This window comes from Leptopilina heterotoma, unplaced genomic scaffold, assembly GCF_015476425.1.
Source record: "Leptopilina heterotoma isolate Lh14 unplaced genomic scaffold, ASM1547642v1 Lhet_282, whole genome shotgun sequence".
In the NCBI taxonomy this organism is placed as follows: Eukaryota; Metazoa; Arthropoda; class Insecta; order Hymenoptera; family Figitidae; genus Leptopilina; species Leptopilina heterotoma.
In genome coordinates, this window is record NW_025110989.1 from 55698 (window position 1) to 81652 (window position 25955).

At 28.2% G+C, this 25955-nt stretch overlaps 1 protein-coding gene across 3 annotated transcripts in view; it reads left to right on the forward strand.

The window, feature by feature from the left end:
• The window catches only part of LOC122504189, a 224133-nt gene that overhangs the window by 14035 nt on the left and 184143 nt on the right, over positions 1-25955 (forward strand). For all 3 annotated transcript variants that reach the window (XR_006301816.1, XR_006301815.1, XM_043615126.1), the window contains exon 3: positions 4956-5408. Coding sequence is in view for 1 of the 3 variants with exons in the window: in XM_043615126.1 (XP_043471061.1) it covers positions 4956-5408 (453 nt within the window). In the remaining 2 variants the exon portion in view is untranslated. The remainder of the gene's footprint in view (positions 1-4955; positions 5409-25955) is intronic.

The following is a 25955-nucleotide window of genomic DNA, read 5'->3' on the forward strand; positions in this document are numbered from 1 at the left end:
AGAAAACCGATTTTTTTTGTTTTCGAGAAATTAAATATTGAATACAGCGCGCCACGTTAGCGCGGGGACGCTCTGCGCTGCGCCGCTGTACTGTACGGTGCATAACGAACTTCAGATTACTGGCGATGGGTGTGTAAAGATTATAAAAGTTAATAAAAGGTAGTTTGAACTTCATTGGGTCGGTGAATTTTTCTCATTCTTATATGTTTCGATAGCGTATGATGGTATAATAAAAACCTGTAAATAGTTTTCCAAAATTCGACTATTTGTCAAAGTTATTTAAGGTCAAAATTATTTGTAGCGTTTTAGTAAATAGTTAACTACTCGCGATTGGGTAAACCGATTTTAATAAAAATTGGAGAAGAAATTACCTGAAGAATTGTACTTTAGATAAATGGTCAAAATTCTAATTAAAAAATGTAATTTGTTTAACAAAATTAACTTTTTAATTTTTGGGGTTAAAAATTCATTCTCCATATTTTTTTTAATTTTTTTTAATAATCAAATAGAGAATACTTTTATGATTTTATTTGAACAATAAAAAAGTAGGATTCTCTATCACTTTAGAAAATATAATATTTTTAGTTACAAAAATTTTTGAAAAGTGAAAGAGATTTGAAGCAAATTAAATGAATAAACTAAACTCGACAACTTTGACCAAAAAATTACATATTAACAATAATACATAATTATATACGTAAAAGCATAAAATCGACACAAATTCATTCGTTTTGCTTCACATATCTTTAACTTTTAAAAAAATTTTGTAACTAAAAATATTATATTTTCTAAAATGATAGAGAATCCTACTTTTTTATTGTTCAAATAAAATCATAAAAGTATTCTCTATTTGATTATTAAAAAAAATCCAAAAAAAGATGGAGAATAAATTTTTTTTAACCCCTAAAATTAAAAAGTTAATTTATTTAAACAAATTCTATTTTTTAATTAAAATTTTCATCATTTATCTAAAGTACAATTCCTCAGGTAATCTCTCCTCCAATTTTTATTAAAATCGGTTCATCCGATCGCGAGTAATTAGCTATTTACTAAAACGCTACAAATAATTTTGACCTTAAATAACTTTGTCAAATAGTCGAACTTAGGAAAACTATTTACAGGTTTTTATTAAACTATCAAACGCTATCGAAACATATAAGAATGAGAAAAATTCACCGAGCCAATGAAAACTAGGGGCTCACTTCATAAATTCTTACCCTTCTTGTGAAAAAGTAGATACAGGCAGTAATTCAGATTATGATTTTCCTACGCCAAATAAAAAACAAAAATTAGAAAACTGCAATAATAAATATTGCTAAGCAGGGCTACAAAAAAATACAAAATTAAAAAAATAATAGTAATGCAGGCATTATACTATTTTAATGGCAGTCTCAACCCTGTAAAATGCAGAGAGAAGTTCAAACTACCTTTTATAACTTTTATAATCTTTACACACCCATCGCCAGTAATCTGAAGTTCGTTATGCACCGTACAGTACAGCGGCGCAGCGCAGAGCGTCCGCGCGCTAACGTGGCGCGCTGTATTCAATATTTAATTTCTCGAAAACAAAAAAAATCGGTTTTTTGAAAATTAACAATTTTTTGGGAAAAAACCTCAGCTTTCCAATAAAAATAAAATAAAAAAAAACGAGCCTGAAGATTAGAAAAATTAAATTTTATCCTTAATTTTCAAAAATTTTGGTCAAAATCAAAAAACTTTTTAAAATAGACTACGGTAATCGAAAGCTTATGAAAAAACCTATAGATACCATATTCGAAAATTATTTTTCATCGTTTCGTTTAAATACAATAAATAAACGAAGTAGTGCGTGTCACATCAAAACTCAAAACATCTACCCCTCCACTGCCGTGTGATCTAAAAACTTAGTTAACTGACATTTTGGTGAAAAATGAGTTTTTGGTATCAATGAACTCGTAAGAAAAAACTGCGTCTAATAGTTATAGTTTAAATTTTTTTTGCAAATTATTGTTTGTAAAAAATTAATATTAAAAATGTAAGAAATTGCAGAAAATGAAAGAATATTTGATAAAAAGTTAAGGAAAGGACTTTGCGTAGTCCAAAAAACAAACGAGGCTACGAGCTCGAATGTAAGATGTGAAGGAAAAACTTAGTTAAAGGCATTTGTGTGTTTTTTGTATCAAATAAGTAGTCGAGTCTGAGCGTTGGATTTGAAATAAAAACTTTGCATCTGCAACGCTTGCAATTACCTAAGTTCTTCCATCAAAAAGTCAGTCGAGACAAAGCCGAACGACTACTTAACTACATTCGGCTAAACTCGGTTTATCCTCGGGTCGCAAGCAGCAGCAGACATCCCCCTACCACATGACGTCACTGTCAGTTAGGTAAGTTTTTCCATCAAATCGGAGGACCGAGCTCACGTACATTTTTGTTGAGCAACTACGCAAAGGACTTTACCTAACTTTTTACTTCATATTTGCATTCGGAAAAACACGCAAGTGCATTTTTTCATATAATTTGTTTAAATAATTAATTTTTTATTTCATAATTAAATAGAGCACCATCATTATATACCCAGTATGTGAAGTTGAATTGAACAATTTTTTAATTTTTATTAGGGTTCTGAAAGCAAACAGTTTTTCCTTATTTTCTCGTTTCGATATAAATGTCAGTTAACTAAGTTTTTATTTCAAACGGCAGTCCACTTCTCATAATTTTTTATAAAATTCAAAAATATTTGGCTGATAAATTACTTACTTATAGGACAACTCATAAAAAATTTGGGGATTGATTCATTAACACTTTTTTTTGGATGGACGTTTGACGTGAAAACCGCCATGTGTGTCATCATAATGGCCATGTTTATCAGTGTTAATTTATTTATTTAATAACTATGATGTTAATGTTTATTTTTTTATTTATTACAAAATTGGTTTTATAATCTTTTATAGGTATGTTATTCTCAACTTAATTTTTTATTATTTTATTTATTATTTTAATTAAGTAACTATTACAGTTTTTAATTTAAAATTTTGATATTTTATTTTACTTTATTCATTCTAAATTCTTTATTATAATTTCGATTCTCATTTATCTTAATTATGACTCCAAACTCTATGTTTTCTCTGACGTTTAATAGGTGAATATAATTTTATTTTTTGATGACGAATGTTTATTTATTAATTTTTTTGGTAAGGTATTATTATAGTCTTTATATTAGGGTAATGTCACCTTGAGTGGACCGCCTAAGCTTCTTTTCCAAAAAATTCTTTATGAAAGCTAATTAATCGGAGGTTTCTATCCCAAGCTTTAGTTTAGATCCCTAGATAAGTGTTTATACCATAATAGCTTTGATTTTTTTTTATTTGGGAAAAACAATTGACTTTAAAAAAAAAGCTCATTTTAAGGAATGAAAAAAGTGTAACCTTGAGTGGACCACTCTTAAAAAATTGTAAAAGTTATTCTAAATTCTTTAATGTATTTAATATTTCTGATATATTGAAACAAAATTTATGCTTATGCAGCTTCAGACCATGTTTGTGTCGCAATGTTTACAAGTGAAACCATTTTCAATAATTTTGGCACATATCACATCAAAATCACAAAAAAATTAATAAAGAACATAAAACAGTTTCAAACCAATTTATTGTCAATTTATTTCCATAAAAATGTTAAACTGACATTAAAAATATAAAAAACAGGCAGTCCACTCGTGGTTATAAACAGTGGTCTACTCATGGTGACATGCAACTATTTATGGCAGACACCAAAATTTTTTTTTGAGTCAAAATTATCACTTAATTAAACTAAGACAATCAATTCCAATGTCCAACGTAGTAGGAAAAAAATAAGTTACCTTTTAAAACTTAAATTTTGCACTACTTTTACGCTTCCGAATCACTTTACTCATTGTAAGAGCGACTTCTTTTTTGGTTTGTGTTCTTAAAAATGCGTTACATCAAACAATAACGTATATGATTATCGCGGAACATAATTTCTTACGGTTTCTAGGTGCGGTACTGCTATTCGTTTTATTTATTTCACGTTTCCGCTGTCAGATAACTTAAAAGCTCAAGTGGTCCACTCAAAGTGGCGGTCCACTCAATGTGACATTACCCTATTTATGAATAAATGTTAGAATATTATTTTTTTTTTTAAATTTATTTTTTTTTTAAATTTTATAATTTTTTTGATTGACGAACATTAAGTTTATTCTTTTTTGTATATTATTTTATTTTTTGTAGATATATTAATTTATATTTTATTGTATATTCTTTGCATATTATATATTAATAATATATTATTTATTATGTTTATTATTTTATAATTTTTGTATATTATTTTATATTTTTATAGACTCGCTGAAGAGAAAATCATTTAGATTTCGAAACGCTGGAGTAAACTAATTTTTAAAAACTTTTTGTCTGAATGTTTTCGTTTTATTCTCCTTCACTATAATTACTATTTCTCGGACGTAAAAGATTGATTAATGATAGTTTTAAAAAATTTTTAATTTCAAATCTCTTGGTGGACACTAAAATTGAAAAACTCATCTAATTGGTTCCCGGTGTTGTTTATGCTCATAATTAGAAAGATATTCTAATTTATTTTTCAATGCACTTTTGTATTCTTTGTTTTACTTCCATTGATTATTTTTTTATTCAATTTAGTATCTGAATTGAATTTTATGTAATTTCATATCGCTACATACAAAGCCAAGAAAAGAATGAAGCCGCAAAATTTGCATGGGAAACTCGCTGAAACAATAGACAGAATTCAGATTACATCGAAAGTTAAAATTAAAATCAAAATTTGTTCCAAGTTACAATTATATTGTATGTACCTACCACCTTTTCTAGACATTTCTAATAGGTTGTATTTCAACCTAATTACACATACTGCTGTTCTATTTCTTGCTGTTACAAGAAAATTCTATTGGTAGAATTTAACATGAACCTAATTTTCTTATTTTTCAGAACGTCCTCAGCCTCCAATGAATTGTACATTTTATAAAGATTTGAATTCGTTAGTTGTTAATTGTAATCCTGGGTCAGGAAAAGGTTCAGCTCAACATTTTGTACTGGATGTTCGAGAGACAATTCTTGGTAATCAACCTATGCAAACACGACAAATGTTACTAACACCTCAAAGAGATCAAGAGGCTTTTGAAGAAACACATTCAATTTATAGAGAAAGAAACATTCTACCAAACTTTCAGTTACGTGATTTGAAACCTGGACTTGAATATACAATATTTATTTACGCAGAAAATGATCAGGGGAAAAGTAAACCAATTGTTATGAAGAATGTTAAACTAATAAATTTAATTGACCCAACGCTCAACAACGATGTTATATATATGAAAGATTTAAAAAGTGTGATGCAAAGTACAAACTCTGTTAGCTCCATATTTATTACGGTACTAATAGGTAAGTAAAGATATTTTTATATTGAGTTTTTCAGTTTTATATACTCCTAGCTGTCGTACCCGTCTTTGACGGTTTTTAGTTTCTACCTATGCATTTAACAGTGTGTCTATCAATCGGTAAAACCGAGAATTTAATTTGACCGGAAAAAAAAATAATTTGTTACCATTAACCCTACGTTACGACTGCTAATATCTAAAATAAAACCTATATTGTAGGCCAGTAGCGTAACAAGAAAGGCCGGGGCCCTGGGGCGAGTAAAGCCTTGGGGCCCACTAGTAGAAATGAAATTTGATTAACAGTGGGAAATACCAAATACCTTACAGCAATAAAAAAATTACTCCTGATTCTCTTTCAAAACATTTATTAAGTTTTTCTAGTCGTAAGAAATATTTATGGAAGAATATTGAGACTAGATAACAAGCTTAAAGTATATTTACTCAAAGTCATAAATAAAAATTTTAGTATAATTTATTATAACAATTTGACAATACAATGATTACAATATTTATTAAAGTAAAAATTTTATCTTTAGAATTTATATAAGGCAGCAGTCTGGGTCTTTTGCACGTATTCTGAAGAATTTTTTTTCATAGTCAAATTTATTTAAACATTTAAAAATTTTTACATATTATTACACATATATTAAACTAAATAAAAAAATTTTTTTTCTATTTTTTTTGTTCTTAATAGCGAAGAAATGGCGACTTGAAAAAAAATCTCGAAAATCTGGTTGACATGATATCTTCAGTCAGAACAGACGGAATAAAAAAATTCAAACGGATTTATTAAAATATAGGTAAGTGGTTACAGCCGGAACTAAAATCATAATTTTTAAATAATTTTTAACCTGTTTTTTAAACAATTTTAGTTGCAAAAGAAGGTTTAAAAAAGTAAAAAGTCCACCATTTTGTTATTTTTCAATGAAAATTTTTTATTTTAGTTCCGGCTGTAACCACTTACCTATATTTTACTAATCCGTTTGGATTTTTTGATTCCGTCTGTTCTGACTAAAGCTATCATGCCAACCAGATTTTTGAGATTTTTTTTTCAAGTCGACAATTCTTCGCTATTAAGAACAAAAAAAATAGAAAAAAATTTTTTTTTTATTTAGTTTAATATATGTGTAATAATATGTAAAAATTTTAAAATGTTTTTAAATAAATTTCACTATGAAAAAAAAAATTCTTCAAAATACGTGCAAAAGACCCAGACTGCCCCCTTAAACAAGATTTTTAGTTTCAAATATGTTTATATTAAATATCAATAATAATTTATTAATTTAATAAAATCACAAGAAAGAAAAAGTATAAATTTTAACCTGATTTTGGGGTAAAAATTCCCTGCAACAAATTTTCCCCTAAGTGAGGGCGCCACTGTCTATGTGAATTAGCATTGGTTAAAATTCCCCGCAACAAAATTTATACTATCTTTTTTCTGTGATGAAAAATAATAATAAATAAAATAAATAAATAAAATAATTTAAAAAATTAATAATAATCTAAGTTTCATATTTAAATCGTCTTAATCGCGGGGCCTCAGGATTTCGCCCGGTTTGCCCTATGGTAGTTCCGCCACTGTTGTAGGCTAAAGAAGGGCTTTTGACTCGGGTCTGTTTTCATAAATATTACATCAATAAAAATTAAAATAAAAAGCAATTTTTTAAAAGCAAATTAATATAATGAAATTTTTTTTTAATTTGATAAGAAAATTCACCAATTGACATATTCCCATCTTATTCACAATTTTTCCCGGTTGGTAGGCACCCTGTTAAATGTATTAGTAGAAACAAAAACCCGTCGAATACGGGTACGACAACTAGTAATGCAATATATATATTTATATGAACTTAAAAAAGAGTATTTTTATAAAATAAGTAAGTTTTTGTAGCCATTTGTAGATTTATTTATGGTTAAAATCAAGTAAATTTAAATTTGATAAACCGGGAAAAATTTGGACAAACCCGAAAATTTTGTTAAACAAAAATAGACTCCGTGTTTAACTTTTGTCTTTACATTGCTTAAAATATCTCTAAGAGTTAAATCTAGAATTAAAATAACAAAACATTTTAACTTTTAAGGTTTTACTTAGTAGCATAATGCTTGTATCGTATCACAGGTGACTTACAATTCTTGACATCTAGCCAGGGCCGGATCTAGAAATTTTTATAGGGGATGCAGGGATGCAATTCGTCGCCCTTTTCTTTAATCATTTAAATAATATTGTACTTATTAAATCAAATTTAAAATATAGTTCAAATTAAACCCATTGTGTATTTTACTGTTAAAGGACTATATTAAAAGCATTATATTTCAAATTAAGTATTTAAATATATTTGAAGTAATAAAAATTAAATGTAGTAATACATTAAACGAAATAATTAGAAACATAAGTACTTTCAGACGATTAAAAATGAACTTTTCGTGCTTTTTTTCAGCAAACCTGTCTACCAAATCTTCTAGATCAATTTCATTCATAAATTTGCCCTCAATTGATAAAATGGCAAGCGCAGTTAACCTCTCTTGGCTCATAGAAGAGCGTAGATAATTTTTTATCAATTTCAATTTACTGAAACTTCTTTTGCAGCTTGCAGAAGTTGTCGGAAGTGTACAGTATATGCGTAATGCTACACATAAATTTGGAAAAGCATCTTCTAGATTGTTAGAGTAAATAAATTGCAGTATACTCAAAGCATTCATTTCTTCTAAATTTAAAGATTTCAGGAGAACTGAAGCCTGGCATTAAAACACCTCAAGTTCCTGACAAAAGTCTAAAGCATTTAAATCTTTTGTATATTTTAAACCCAAATCGGCACCATGTTGCTTCAATTCTTCAAGAGACATTTTCCTTAGTACACTTCCATTTAGAAATGAGAATAAGTAATTATTAAAATGGTTTGCAGTTTCCATTCTTTTTGAAATTTCCATAATTAATCAATCAAAAACGATGTCAAGATCCTGTACAAAAATTAATTTCACTGAAAGTGAAAGGAGTCCCTACTAAAAATAAAATCAGGAATGGTCAGACAAATGGTCAGGCCGCCTGACCACTTTAATCCAGTTTTCTTACGATTCTGGATGGATCTCGTCAGAAATCTATCACAACTGATCAGGAGGAAGTTTAAAGTGGTCACAAGTTTGCTACTATCCCTTCCTCTTTGTTGACCACGCCCATAATTGGTGACTATGTGAGACCATTTGTATCTCATTTTTGACCATATTTTTAAGCCACTTCTGTTTTATTTATTTAAACAATATGCAAAAAGTTGCAAAAAATTAATTTTAAAAAATATATTTTATTAATTAATATCAGTTTGTTTACATACAGAACAACTTGAAACTAATTCCCGGAATTAAATTAAAATTTGGAACATACGGGGATCGAACCCCGACGCATGACCTAACCTAGTGCCTAAACTAACTGCCCTAACGACTGCGACTACCGAACCGACTTACATATTTCTGGATTCAACTGTCTATATAAAGAGCAACTGTAAAATAGTAAAATTCAATTACCAATATTATCAATAAATCAGAATAAACTGTTAAATAATTTTTATAAATTAATTATATTTCAATTTAGTCATAATAGGTTATGTGAATTAATAAAAATTAACATTATTAATTGAATCAATAATAAATTAAGTCTTTACTTTACAATTTGGAATGTTTCATAAACTATAATACGAATACAGATTAATAATAATTATTATTATATCTGCATTTAAAATGAATTTAGTATTTAATATTAATTTAATTTAACATTATAATTTATAATAATAATGAATTATTAATGCAATATTGAAATTTTTATAAATTTTAAATTTAAATTATTAATAATCATTATAGTAAGAAATTATTCTATTAATGATTAATAATAATTTAAATATAACTGTATTTCAATTATAATGCAAATACTTCTCATAATAAGTACTGACTGGTATAGTAAATTACTAATATTATGAAACAAAATTTATTATTAATTAACTATATTAAATAATTACAAGTAAATATACATATATTAAATTAATATATTATAAATATACATTAAATAAATATATTAAATAATGTTAAAAGAATGGTCCGAATGTTTTGATTTATTTACCTACTTTTGCTGTATAATTAATTCAATAATTATACCAATTTGAAAAATGAGAACTTTTGTTAAGTTAAAAGAACAATTTTTATAATAGAATAATGTATTCTGAAATGTAAAAAATAAATTTGAAAGATTTTATATGTATACGGGTGATTCTCCAAAAAACCTCATTTTACATGTAATCAAGATTTTCTAAATAATTATAATCATTTGGGAAAATACCAAGTCATATTTCCCTATTTTATCACTTTTTCTAAATGTTCTGCAAGAAAAAGTTGTAAAATTTTATTGTTTAATACATTTTTAAAATATTTTACCACCTCAAAATCGATTTTCTAACCTGTCATCTAAGTGCTTTTCATTTTTTCAATAGGTAAAACAATTATTTAAAACATGAAAATTGGTACTTTATTAATTTTTTCTAAAAGTTATGATATTTAAGAATAATTTTCAAAAATATAAATAAAATATGTCGTGTAGTTTTTTTAAATATAGAAAATGAAATTTGTCATGTAGTACCGCGTCATTCCTCTCACTCGTTGAATATTATCCAATATTTTTGCTGTGCGTAGAGATATTGATTAATTATTGTGATCAATATTTAAATTAACATCTCTAATATTAATTTCTTAAGTTACTTTTTAAAAAATGTCATTATTTTGCGTTAAAAAAATTAAAATTGAGACATAAGCAGAGATTCACAACCTAAAGCGTCATTCCTCTCACCCCTAATAAAAACAATATTAATATATATAAATTGATCGCAAATTTTTTTCACATAAAGTTATCCTTTATAAACATGATAGGGCATTCTAAGCTGGAGGAAAATTATTTGTCAATTAAATAAAATTAAAAAATGTTGAAATCGTCATTCCTCTCACCCGTCATTCCTCTCACTTTTTTGAATAAAAATTAAAAATTGATATGATTGTCGGTTGTTTACAAACTGCCAGTGAAAAGTGAACCTAAAATGTATGAAAAATAATTTTTGACAATTGTTTAAAGAGATTTTTGATAACTGTAAGTATTTCAAAATCTATAAAATTTACAGATAATAGTAATAAATTATAATTTTTAAATAATTTTTTGTAAATAGAAAAATATATATAATAAAAAACGCCGGCGCCAAATTTTAACCTCTTAATTTTTTTGTAAATTTTAATTTAAAATATATACTTTAAAAGCTAAAAGTTAGCATGATCATGCTATAGAGGTGGTAGATTTTTGAAAGCTCAATATAATTGACTGCATTAATCCATAAATAATAATTTTTTTTCTTTTCTGTTTGTAACTCACAAAAAGGAGTATTTCGGGAGAATCACCCATACATATATAAATTTTCATGAGACTTTACCAAAATTAGAAAGATGTACCAAAATTTTTATAGGTTATGTGTTCACACATTTCAGAAATAGTCAAGAATTTCAGAAATGGTCAGGAATTTCAAAAATGGTCACAGCTTCGAAAATGGTGGGAGTAAAGTGGGAGGAGCTTGGAAAGTATTTGGTTAGGAATGGTGAGAAACGTTCGAAAACGTCAGAAGTGGTGAGACTGTTCAGGAATGTTCAGAAATTCTGACCATTCATGACGATTCCTGATTTTATTTTTAGTAGGGGTATGTCTTTTTTCTGAATTTCATTATTAACTCTATTTATTTCACGAAAAATAAAATTCCAGACTATTAAATTCAAAATAAAATCGAAATTTGTAATGTGTTTACAAAGATTTATTGCTTGAAACTTTGCTTCAGGAGCGCAATTTTCTTGTATTTTTTCTAGCGCTTTCGCTACTTTAGGAAGATTGTTGGTTAAAGCAGCAACTGCTTCATATTTTGCCGACCACCTTGTTTCGCTACACCCTTGTAGATTTGTTTTGGTAAAATCTTTTAAATTTTTCATCGACTTGTTGAATTTACAAAAAAATTAAAAACTGATTGCACAATTCCGAATAAATTAATTGCTACTGTGGAAGATGAGGCGGCGTGAACTCCTACACGATTTAGTGAATGAGCAAAACAGGGTACAAATTCGGTTAGTTCATTTTGTTGCAAAATTCTTGCTTCAACTCCTTTATGGATTCCTGCCATATTGGAACCATTATCATAAGATTGACCACGACAATATTGTAAATCTAAACCATCATTTTTCAGTTTTTCCACAATTTTTTCAGTTAAATATTCACCAATTTTTCCTTCGATTTCTATAAAATCTATGAAAGCTTCATTTATTAGACATTCATTAGGCCCTGTTTTCACATATCTGATTACTGGACTCATCTGCTCCTTATGAGAAGAATCAGGTGTACAGTCAAACATTATTGTGAAATATCTTGCTTCTTTAATTTCTTGAATTATTTTATCTCTACATGTGCTTCCCAAAAATTCTATTAATTCGTTTTGTGTAGTTTTTGATAGATACGTTGTTTGCCATTTTTTACATTTAATAAAGTTTCATTTAGCGTAGGATTGTACTTAGCTAATAAAATAATTAGATTAAGAAAGTTCCCACGACTACTTAAAAACCCATTTTTTAAAAGATTTTCAATGGATTCATTAGATCCACGGAATGGCAAATAATTTGTTGACAAAAACATAATAGCATCAATTATGACCACTAATATACTTTTCCACTTATTTTTTTCCACTTCAATAGATTTCCCCAAATCTTTATCAATGCCTTCGAAAGTCTTTAAAGAGATTAGTCTAGTTTTCCATTTTATTTCACAGTGTTTATGATTCATTGATTTTTCATGTTTATCGAGTTTTTCCAGTACATTTTTCCCATTAATAAAACCAGTAGTTAATAGTAAAGATTTAATTTTTACAATATTACTAAACGTTTTACAATAAACGCAATAAAGTGCATTTGCAGAATCAGAGTGTATTAACCACATTCTTTTCACATTTTCGCCATTGGAAAGCGTCCTGTACCACATGCTTTTAGTTAAACATCTGTCCCCACGTTCAGTTTTAGACAAGTTAAAATCAGGATAACTCAAAGGCAGTGATGCGATTTCAGTTATAAAAGACGTTCTTATATTATCGTTTAAATTTTTAGTAAGTGGCCATGTGTTTGGATCTGTTGCTTTAATATTTTGCATTACCACTGCAATAACTTGACTTTGATCCATACTTTCTAACGCATTTATTTTAGTCGAATTATCACTTGAGACTGATGACAAGGATTCAAAAACTTTTGCAGATAACACATCATAAAGACATTGATTATTACGGTCTGGTCTTTTCTGACTTAATTCCGACTCAAACATATCCTCTGAATTAATGCTTTTATCCTATATAAAAAATAGCATTTTTAAGTACATTATATAGAGAAAGTCGAAAACAAAAATTAAAATTTTTAAATATAAACTTACATTTATATAATTATTATTCTTATTTCCAAAACATACTACAATTTTACCATCATTCGCAGAATTATTACAACTGTCATTATCGCTGGTATTTTTGTTAATAATGTTATTAACAGAAGATTTGTTAGGATTTGTTTTCAACCAGGCATCCATTGTGAGAGCATATTCTTTTTCTTCTTCTCGTTTTAATTTTGCTGCTTTTCTGTTCTGAGCTCCAGATAATTTTTTTCTAGTTTTACCTTAAACAAATGTAAATAAAAAGTTACTATTGCGGACACCAGTCGATTAAAATCTTATTTTATTTAGTGCTTACTTAAAACAAAGCTGATATATTTGCCAGGACTGCGTCTCATATTATAGGGCTAAATATTATAATAATTATAATAATTAATATCAATTCATTTGCAATAAAACAATATTTAAAGTGCTTTTTGGTTCCTCTAAGTTTATCTAAGGTACAATTTCTTTCTGATACAACCATTTAATGAATAAAAGAGGTTTTATAACGATAAATGTAAACAAATTTAACCTAAAAAATTGACATACACAACTTTGTTAAAAGCGCACCTTTCATTTAAAAAGCTTTATATAAAAAAATTACTTCTATATCAATTAAAATATCTTACCGTCTTCTGTGCTCATTTTTAAAAAATAATCATAACACTGATTTTTCTCTCAAATAAATATTCCGGATTAAACGGTCAAACGCAAATACATATTGTATTGTGATCTATTATTTTTTCGTAACGACAGCGCCCCTATGGGAGTTTTTTACAAATACATATGTCTCGTGATGATAATACAGGCTTGTAATTTCTCTTGAGATGATAATGATTGTAAATAACTGTAACTAAAAAAAATATCCCTAGAGAACAAAAGAAAGGTTTGATATAATTTTCACGAGAAAAATTTATAAATTTCGCAAGTATCATTATATGATTTTATTAAAGTCTGTAAAATTAAATTAATTTAATTAATGTGTATTCATAGTTGTTCACTAAAATAAGGAAACAGAAAATTTGTTTTTTCTTAATATATTAATATTTTTTCATATAACAGAAGAAATTTCGGCGCCCCTATAAAGTTGGCGCCCGGGGCAGGTGCCCACCCTAGCCTCCCTATAGATCCGGGCCTGCATCCAGCAATATTATTTTAATCATAAAAAATTTCTATTTTCAATATTTCTGAAGTTCTTGCAATTAAAGAATATTGTATTAAATGGATAAACAAATAATTCTGAATTGCATTATTTTGACGTCAAAATCTTAATCAGAGACCCCAAAAATACTACTGAATTAAGCTGCATATAATTAATAACAATTTTAATTTTTTCAATTTTTTGACATTGAAAACATTATTAGACTTACACTACCGGTCAAAATTAAAAGACCACCCATTTTCAGGCGAATGAAAATCGTTTTGAAACATAAAATTTATTCAAACAAAATTTTTTTTCTGTTTATTTTTTGAAAGATGATAAAATTTTGAAACGAACCAGATATTTTAGAAGTCGTTTGGACAATAATTCATTTAGATATTTTTTAAAAATCGTCATTTTCAATGTTTTACAAAAATTTGAATAACTTCTAAAATAAATTAACACTTTTTAATGGTCGTAGGCTTATTTTGAAGGTCATTTGCTACACTATAAGAATTACTTATAGGCATTAACGTGTAATTTTTTTCTTCGAAAATGCAGGCTGTCAAACTTAAACCAAAAAAATGTTTTATATATTTTCTAAAATAGTTTTTAGTACAGGGTAAGACTCCGTCAGAAAAAAAGCGATTTGCAAGTGGTCTTCCGATTTCTTCGAAACCTTGGGAAATAGAAGTCTTATATGAATTAAATTTAACCCTAACAGGATTTTAAAAAATTTTCAAAATGGCGGCCGCTACGCCATATTGAAAATGAATGTTGCGTTTTTTTCAAAAATTAATAACTCTGAAACTTTTTGATCGATTTTAATAAAATTTACAGGTGATATAGTTAAAAATACGTAGTTTAATTTGATATTATGAACAAAAAAAAATTTTCAAAATTTGTCAAAAAAAGTCAATAAAATTTTTTGAATTAATTTTTAGTTCAGTTGGCCTAATTTTTGAATTTTCTAATAAGTAAATATCGATTCCTTGTAATTTCACCTTTCATTTCATAAAAAAAATTTATGGAGACTCTAATAGTTCTCGAGATATTGCGACTTTAGTGGGAGCGCGTACCGCGGAATTAAACTCCGTAGCGAGGCGGAATATGAAGCGAGCGTACAAACGTGCATAATAGGGTGTCCGTAACAATTAATTTTCAAAATTTTGGATCCAATATGGCAGGTTCAAAATTTTAATTTTCTACATTTTCGAAGTAAATATTCTAAAACAACGTCAAGGGCGATTTTTGGAAGCGCTATTTACACTCAGAGAAAAAGTTTATTTCACTTAACCAAACTGTTTAATTAACCTATTTTATTTGTCACGATAAAACAATTTTGTTGATTTAAATAAAAATTTGGTTTATTTTAATAAATACGTAAAATTTGTTTGGTTATTGGAAAGAAATTTTTTATTTGAAGTTGTTTGTTTCATTTAACCAAATTTGTGTTTTGAATAGAGAATATTGTTTAGTTAAATACAGTTTGTTCGACACAACACACAAATTTGTTTGATTCAACCAAATCATTTTATTTAAGTCAAACAAACATATTTGCTTGTCTCAAAAAGTACATGTGTGAATTTAAAAATGGCGATCTCACTTGTCTACAGTCCGCGTTTGCGTCAAATTTATTTGTTAAATCGGTAAATCAAAGAAAAAAAATTATAAGTGTCGGTTAAATAAATATTAAATACATTGTGTTCATTGACTTACTGCATATTTAATTTGTACCAGTGAGAAGAATATTTACAAAAAGGTTTTGTGAAGTTTTCAGTTTGTTGTTTCGAATAAACTTTTTTCTGAGTGCACGTATAAAAATCATAATTATAATATGTTTAATGTAATATTTCAAATGTTTTTTTATAATTAAGTAATTTTGTTTATATGAAGAAATACATATATAATATTTTACTTAATTGTTACTTATTTTCCTCTAATAATGTTTGAGTTTCCTAATTTAATATTTTCTAGTATACATATTATTGGTTAATTTATAATTTATTATATGTATAATTTTAAAATATCAATAATTATATAATAAATTATAAATTAACCAATAATACGTACTAGAAAATATTAAATTAGGAAATTCAAATATTATTAGAGGAAAATAAATAACAAAATTAAGTAAACAAAAATATTTATTTAAATGAACCAAATACGTTTACTAAAACTATTTATTTGAATCAAACAAATCTTTTCTCTTGAAATAAACAAATTTTTTAGTTATATTAAATAAAAATTTTTGGTTAAGTGTAATAAGCATTTGGTTAATACAAATAAACGTATTGGAAGAAATTTTTTGGTTGAATCAAACAAACGTTTGGTTGACTGTATAGCAATGCATTTATTTGGTTGATTCAACCAACATTTGGTTGATTCGAACAAATTTTTTTCTGAGTGTACGAATCTAATGTTAAAATTTTATTTTTCAAATTATTCGATCCACTATGACGGATTCAAAATTATGGTTTTCTACATTTTTAAGTAAATAGTCTAAATATTAATTTATAGATTAATATTTACAAAAAATAATTATTAGGATGTTTTAGAAACTCTTTTATAGAAATTTAACTTTTTATACCTCTGCTCTTAAAAATCGATTATTAATGGAATATTTAAAAAAAAAATTTGAATCCGCCATGCCATATTAGATTCGGTAATTTAAAAAATAAATTTTTAACATTAGATTCGTAAATAGCGCTTCCAAATATCGCCCTTGACGTTGTTTTAGAATATTTACTTCGAAAATGTAGAAAATTAAAATTTTGAACCTGCCATATTGGATCCAAAATTTTGAAAATTAATTGTTACGGACACCCTATTGTGCACGTTTGTACGCTCGCTTCATATTCCGCCTCGCTACGGAGTTTAATTCCGCGGTACGCGCTCCCACTAAAGTCGCAATATCTCGAGAACTAGTAGAGTCTCCATAAATTTTTTTTATGAAATGAAAGGTGAAATTACAAGGAATCGATATTTACTTATTAGAAAATTCAAAAATTAGGCCAACTGAACTAAAAATTAATTCAAAAATTTTTTTTGACTTTTTTTGGACTAATTTTGGAAATTTTTTTTTGTTCATAATATCAAATTAAACTACGTATTTTTAACTATATCGCCTGTAAATTTTATTAAAATCGATTAAAAAGTTTCAGAGTTATTAATTTTTGAAAAAAACGCAACATTCATTTTCAATATGGCGTAGCGGCCGCCATTTTGAAAATTTTTCAAAATCCTTTTAGGGTTAAATTTAATTCATATAAGACTTCTATTTCCCAAGATTTCGAAGAAATCGGAAGACCACTTGCAAATCGCTTTTTTTCTGACTGAGTCTTACCCTACAGAAAAATTGTTCCAAATTTTTTGAATTTTTTTGGCTCAAGTTTGACGGCCTGCATTTTTTAAGAAAAAAATTACACGTTAATGCTAGAGCTGTGCAAAATTCGAACTGAACCGAGTTTTGTTTGGTTTTGGGGCGCCGAAATTTCGAATATTCGACATCCGAACTGGGCTAGTTCGAATGTCGGTTTTTCGACATTCGAACTAGGCGAAAAAATTCGAACAGTTCGGTTCGAATTATTTTGCACAGCTCTAGTTAATGCTTATAAGTAATTCTTATAGTGTGGCAAATAACCTTTCAAATAAGCCTACGACCATTAAAAAGTGTTTATTATTTTAGTAGTTATTCAAATTTTTGTAAATCCTTGAAAATGACAATTTTTTAAAAATATCTTAATGAATTATTGGCCAAACGACTTCTAAAATATCTTGTTCTTTTCAAAATTTTATGTTTTAAATCGATTTTCATTCGCCTGAAAATGGGTGGTCTCTCAATTTTGACTGGCAGTGTACATCTTCGCTAGAGGACAGTATTTTTTGCAAAATTATGCTAAAATGATACTAAAGAACATGTAATATTCAACTATCGAAAGTTTAATCGCTACACGGAGAAAAATGGAGTTTGAAAAACTGGCAGTCAATATTGAAAAAACTGGACTCAGTCCAGTAAAAGTCGGCGCCCTCGACCTCCACTCGTGTCACAAAAATCACCGTAAAGAAATGGCTGCCTTTATTCTCTTGTTGCTTAATATACTATTCTTACAAAGTTATAGGTGATTTTTTAAAAAAATAAAAAATATTTTTTTCCTAAAAACGGCTTGACCGATTCGAGCGGACTTATTTTTTTCTTTTTAATCTAATTACATCGAGTTTACAAAAAAATTAAAGAAGAATTGAATAAAAATTAATTAAAATTCTTAAAAAATTAATAAATTTTAAAACAATTTTTCAATGGTGTCATTTATGAGTTGCGACTTCAATATTTCTAGAAAAGAAAGCTCTTGTCTTATGTATTAAGACTTATGTCTTAAGTCTTATGTCTTAAGACAACATAACAACCGTGCCATGGCAACCGTTACTATGGTAATAAAAAAAAATTTCAATCTTAAATACAAAAAAAATTTCTAAATAAATTATTATTTTTTTATTTTTTTGTCATTTTAGGCCACGAAATCCTATGATGTAGGCGCATTGCGCCTGCTTCTCTGACTGATTTTTAACATATTTTTTTGACAGCCTGATCCGAGTGGTGCGCCTTAGTTAAAAATGGGAAAAACTGCTTTCTGGCCCCTCAAATATCCCGAATAAAAATATAACACGGACTATGTAAATACTACGTAGTATTTATGTACCTAGCCTTAAAATCGGCCTTCTATGTAGGCCAAGTTATGTACATTCTATGTAGAGTGTACGTAGATTTTCCTATGAAGGCCTATAAGATGTAGTATCTATGTAGGATATACGTAGGCCTTTCTATAGTTAATTGATGTAGGCCTTACAATGTAGTGTCTACATATGTTTTGTGTAGACATATCTATGTAGGCCTGAAATTTCTGAATCTACATCAACATTCCTATGTCTGACAGATATAGGTCATCCAACATAGTATTGAGGTAATATTTGGGTAGGTCTTTCTATGTAGGCCCATATATATTAAATTTATTTATGATCTACATTAGTATTCGTACATAGGAAAGATAAAGGCCACCCTACGTAATGTTGAGGTAAGTTTTGTATAGGCTTTTCTATGTAGGCCTTTAATTCGTAAAATCTATGTAGGATCTACATCTACATTCGTATGAAGAAAAGACACATGCCACCCAACGTAATATCGAGATAAGGTATGAGTAGGTCTTACTATATAGGCCTAGAGATGTAATATCTGTATAGGATATACGAACACAATATGATATTCATTAATATAATTTAGAAAACACCCTGATTACATATGAGCAATCAAAAATCAAATATAACAAGCTATTTTTCTGTTAATAGAAAATCATTTTTATCCAAAATCTTATTTAAAAATGTTGACTGCCAAAGAGTTAGAAATATTTTTAGAAGTATTTAAAATATATTTAAAAATATAATTATTTTACAAACAATTAAAAGCAACTTTTTAATTTATTAATATTATTAAAACTGTAAAATATTTTTCATACACTGAGAGAAAAGAAATATAAAATGTTAAAAGAATTTTCTTGTTTTCAAGAGTTTGTCACATCTGGTTAGTCGTAGTTGACCATCTTAAGGGTTCCTTATTGTAAGAGGGGAACTATTTTATAGCTTTTCCCAGTTCTCTTTTTTTCTTATAGATTTAATTAGACAAAAACTTAGAAGAGGCATTTCAAGTCAGAAATATCACGATTTGTAAAGGGTATGCCCATTTTTGCAAAACTTCGTGGGATTATAGTTCTATATAAAAGACTTCTTTCCCCCAAAAAAAAAAAAAATTCAAAATTGATGAAGATACGCCATTTTGAATTTTAATATTAATTTTATAAAATTTTGAATTTCTCGAAATATTGTTTATGGATTTTTATGAAATTTACACATTTTTCAGGTAAAAGTATGTACTTTAAAATGCAAATAAAGTTAATAAGAAAAATTAATTTTTAATTAAAAAAATTTTAAAAAAATTTTTTAACCAATTTTTTGTTTATTTACTCCTTTCTGAGAAAAATGTTATTAACATATTTGGATTCCTTGTGAATTCACCTTTAATTTCGTAAAAAAAAAATTGATGGAGACTAAACTGGTTCCGGAGATATTGAATTTTTTGTAAAAAAAGCGTCGCCGCGCCATAGCACCAAACTGCACAAGTCGCGTAGTACAGTAGGTTTCAATTATGCCTTTTTAGTTTGAACGTGTCGCACTCATATGTTTCCATGGGAACATATGAGTGTGACAAGTTTATACTAGGAAGGCATTTTTGAAACCTACTGTACGTTACCGCAGTCGTGCATTGCTGCTGTAACTATGACTATTTTTTACAAAAAATTCAATATCTCCGGAACCAGTTGAGTCTCCATTAATTTTTTTTATGAAATTAAAGGTGAATTCACAAGGAATCCAAATATGTTAATACCATTTTACTCAGAGAGGAGTAAATAAACAAAAAATTGTTAAAAAATTTTTTTTTAAATTTTTTTATTTAAAAATTAATTTTTTTTTATTAACTTTATTTGCATTCTAAAGTACATACTTTTACCTGAAAAATGTGTGAATTTCATAAAAATCCATAAACAATATTTCGAGATATTTAAAATTTTATAAAATTAATATTAAAATTCAAAATGGCGTATCTTAAACAATTTTGAATTTTTTTAAAAAAAATTTTGGGGAAAGAAGTCTCTTATATAGGACTATAATCCCACGAAGTTTTGCAAAAATCGGCAGCCCCTTTGCAAATCGTGATATTTCTGACGTGAAATGCCTCAGAAGTTTTTCAGATTGAAATATACAGAGCAAATGTTCAGAGACTTCAAATATTTTCTGTAAAATCTTTTTCCGAAGGTCTTTCGAGCGTCAGTTGCTCTTTAGCATTTGTCAGAAAGAGTCTAAAATCGCATGGGATAAAATTATTTTGAAGTTAATATTTTGTTGTGAAGTGAGTTTTTTTGTGAAGTGTTGCATTAAAATGTATATTTTTAAGTGAAGTGGAGAGGGAAACTGTAGAAAACCTCTCCTGAGTACAACCGGTTATATTCATTATATTTATTAGGGTAATGTCACCTTGAGTGGACCGCCTAAGCTTCTTTTCCAAAAAATTCTTTATGAAAGCTAATTAATCGGAGGTTTCTATTCCAAGCTTTAGTTTAGATCCCTAGATAAGTGTTTATACCATAATAGCTTTGATTTTCTTTTATTTAGAAAAAACAATTGACTTTAAAAAAATAGCAAATTTTTAAGGAATGAAAAAAGTATAACCTTGAGTGGACCACTCCTAAAAAATTGTAAAAGTTATTGTAAATTCTTTAATTTATTTAATATTTCTGATATATTAAAACAAAATTTTTCTTATGCAGCTTCAGACCATGATTGTGTCGAAATGTTTAGAAGTGAAACCATTTTTAATAATTTTGGCACCTATCACATCAATATCACAAAAAAATTAATAAAGAACATAAAACATAGTTTCAAACCAATTTATTGTGAATTAACTTCCATAAAAATGGTAAACTGACATTAAAAATATAAAAAACAGGCAGTCCACTCGTGGTTATAAACAGTGGTCTACTCATGGTGACATGCAACTATTTATGGCAGACACCAAAATTTTTTTTTGAGTCAAAATTATCACTTAATTAAACTAAGACAATCAATTCCAATGTCCAACGTAGTAGGAAAAAAATAAGTTACCTTTTAAAACTTAAATTTTGCACTACTTTTACGCTTCCGAATCACTTTACTCATTGTAAGAGCGACTTCTTTTTTGGTTTGTGTTCTTAAAAATGCGTTACATCAAACAATAACGTATATGATTATCGCGGAACATAATTTCTTACGGTTTCTAGGTGCGGTACTGCTATTCGTTTTATTTATTTCACGTTTCCGCTGTCAGATAACTTAAAAGCTCAAGTGGTCCACTCAAAGTGGCGGTCCACTCAATGTGACATTACCCTATTATATTTTACTAAAAAAATAACATTTTATATATTAAATGGTAGTGGGGACTGATTACACCATGACGTTTTGGCACCTTAAAACAGATTTTTAAGCAAAATTATAAACTTTTAAATGAAAACGACAATAGATTTTTATTTGTTATCATGAAAATAAGTTATTCCCGTTGAATTTATTACAATACATGAAACTGCTTTCTTAGAAAACACCAGGGACATTAAATTCTGCGCTACGCGGAGAATCACCCATATAAATATTTATGACGTTTCACGTCAAACGGCCCAAAGCTGTGCCCAAAATTGTATGCAATCAAAATACAAGTTATGCACATGAAAATACTCGTCATGACATCCTCTTTCAATTGCAAAGTGGCAGAATTGAAAATTCAAAATGGCGTCCTTACTACGTCAATCAGAAGAGGCTAAACTCGAAAATAAGTAAATATGTGACCTGGACAGTGAAAAGGGACCTTACATGCGAAAACCGAGAAAACAGCAGTTAAAGTTTAACTTAGAAAAACCCTTGTAACTTTTTTAAATATTAATATTTTTTAATCAATTTAGGCTTAATTTCTTCACCGTGGATCACAGTATCAAAATAAAAAATATACAAGTAATGAAATTTTTTTTTAATAATTGTTTATATAAATTAATAACAAACTCCCCAAAAATAGAAAAAATAATCTAAGTTTTCTAAATAGCAACTATAAGTATAAATAAGTGACAAATGTTTGTAAGGGTTTTCGAGGCTACTGATTATGAATATGATGTTAAATGGACAATTTGACAGTTTACAGCTGTCAACTTCTCTAAAAAGTGATCGTTTATTATAAAAAATACAGTAATAAGGTTTTTGAGGTCGCTAATTACGAATAATATATCAAATTTGAATTTTAACTGTTGACAGTTGTCAAAGAAACTGTCAACTTTTCAAAATAAAAAAAAGTAACGTCTTCGTTATTTTAATTTGTATAATAACAAAAAAATCAATTTTTTCGTATTTTTACTCTTGTTTTTTTTACTTTAAAAAATTTTTTAAAACACTTCTAATCAACTTATGATTTTTGGGTTTTCACCATCTTAAAGAGCGTTTCAAACTCTATCCGAATCAACAAAAAAGTAAAAAATGATTTTTTGATACGTAAGGTCCCTTTTCATAGACCAGGTCACATATATTTATTAATTACTTTTAAAAAACGATGCATAAATATTGGGTCAAAATAGATTTTAATGTTTTTGGGGTCGCTGATTACGAATCTGAAGTCAGATTTTCAAAATTCAAAATGGCGGATCCAATATGGCGGGCGAATTGTAAAAAATTTCTTGAATTCGCTTGACACTTTTTACTCGGGAGTTTTCGAGGTCGCTGATTACTTAAGTTCAATTTGCAAAATTCAAAATGGCGGGTATAATATGGCCTTGAAAAAGTCCGATAAAAATAATTTTACAATGCGGGACGATTGGGTGGCCTTGCAAAAGGCCGATCAATATAATATTGCAATGCGCAGATATTAACTGGCCTTAAAAAGGCCGATTGATATAATATTGCAATAAGCAAATATTGAGTGGCCTTGAAAAAGGCCGATTGATATATTATTGCAATGTGCAATGATTAGATGGCCTTGAAAAAGGGCGATTGATATAATATTGCAATGTGCAATGATTAGATGGCCTTGAAAAAGGGCGATTGATACAATATTGCAATGTGCAATGATTGGGTGGCCTTGAAAAAGGCCGATTGAGATTATATTGCAATAGGCAATTTCAGTATGCATCTCGCTTCTGAACAAACCTACTGCAACTACGACTTCGCCGCCTTGCGGATAAACAAAGAACTGTAATGTAAAACGCGCGAATTTTTGAAAATGATGTAGGCTTTGTAAATAATAAAGAGCAAAATTAAGATCAATCAGCATAAAAAAATTAAGTCTATATAATTTAAATAATATTTAATGCAAAATAATCAATATTGCTTTATTATTTAATTAAAAAAACTTAAAAAATAAATAGATGGTAAATTGAAATTTTTATTAAATGAACACGAATTATATCAAACTCTTTACTGGGGGTTTTTGAGGTCGCCGATTGCGATTCTGAAGTCCAATTTGCAAAATTAAAAATGGCGGATCCAATATGGCGTACGAATGTTGTGAAAATTCGTTATTCTTGAGAAATTTCGTAAAAGATTGATGGATTTTCATAACAAAATTTTCTCGCGGGTTTTAGGTATTGTTGAATACGAATATTTTGTCAGATTTTTAAAATTTTAAATGGCGGACTTATAATGGCAGACGACTTTTTGAAAATCATATGCAATTCACTTGAAAATTGTTATTTCAGGTTTCCAAAACCTCCGAGTAAAAAGTTTCAAGCGAATTCAACAAGTTTGTTCAAATTCGTCCGCTATATTGGGTCTGCCATTTTGAATTTTGCAAATTGGTCTTCAGATTCGTAATTAGTGACCTCGAAAACCCCCGAGTAAAAAGTGTCAAGCGAATTCAAAAATTTTTTAAAAATTTTCCCGCCATATTTGATCCGCTATTTTGAATTTTGAAAATCTGACAATTTTAGGCACAGCTTTGGGCCGTTTGACGTGAAACGTCCCATATATATGGGACATTCCACGTCAACACGGACAGAGCTCTAAACAAAAATTGCTTTGATGGATTTAAACGTTCTAGGGCTTAAAAGATTTCTACGTTCATGTACTTTAAGATGCCGATGGGCGTTTTTTGCAAAATTCCATTTCCGATGCCAATAGAACTATCAAAAGTCAAAAGGTCCAAAAATCTCAAAATACTTTTATGAATTAAAAGCAAAAAACGAGGTAAATTATTCTGTAACTCATTCTTTATCAGTTTTTAGGGTTCCCGAATATAAATCTAAAGTTTTTTTTTAAAAATCCAAAATGGCGAATTCAATATGGCGGACAAAATTCAAATTTGATCAGATTCGATTAAAACTTGTTACTCGGGGGTTTTTAGGGTCGCTGATTACGAATCTGAAGTCACTTTTTAAAAATTCAAAATGGCGGATCCAATATGGCGGAAAATTTTTTAAATTTGATCTGATTCCCTTAAAACGTGTTACTCGGGGGCTTTTGGGGTCGCAGATTATGAATATGAAGTTACTTTGTGTTTGAGACTTCAAATTCATAATCAGATACGCTAAAAACCACTGAGTAACACTTTTTAATTAAATCTGATCAAATTAAAAAATTTGATCCGCCATTTTGAATTTCTACAAAGTAACTTCTTTTATTTACCGGCTATGTGACACAGAGGGTTTAAAAGCACTTTTGAAGTCTACGAAGGCTGCATAAACAGCGCTTCGCGGGTGTCTAAGGTGTATTTGAATTAGTGCTTGCAAAGTAAATAAGTTGTCCACACAACCTCTCCCTCTCCTAAACCCAGCCTGAAATTCAGGGATAACATACGTTTCATCCATCCAAGTTATCAGTCTCTCCGCTAACACTTGAGTAAAAACTTTGGTAATACAATTTACCAAAGTTATCGGTCTGTCATTCTTTGGATCACACAAATCACCTTTCTTATGCAACATAGTAATGGCCAAGGAACCCCAAGCTTTAGGAACCTTTTCTGTCCTTATTATTTCGTTAAATAAATGCTCGATGTAAAATAACCAGTTTTCAGGAAGTCTCTTTAAAAAACTAAAATCCACCATATCGACGCCGGACGATTTCCTTTCTTTAAATTTTCTTAAACTATCTGTTATTTCTTTTATTTCAATATTTTTATCTAAAAGAGGATGTGATATCTGAGGAAGTAATGAACTATCTGAAGCAATTTGAGGAAACATTGAATTCAAAAAAATTTGCCATTTTTCTAATGAGACGTTATTTTTTATTAAATTTTTATATCTTTTATTATTTACTATTGACCAAAATGTATCGAAATTTTTCGCTGAGGCTAAACTCTATTAAATCATTATCATATGTTAATTTTGCTGCCT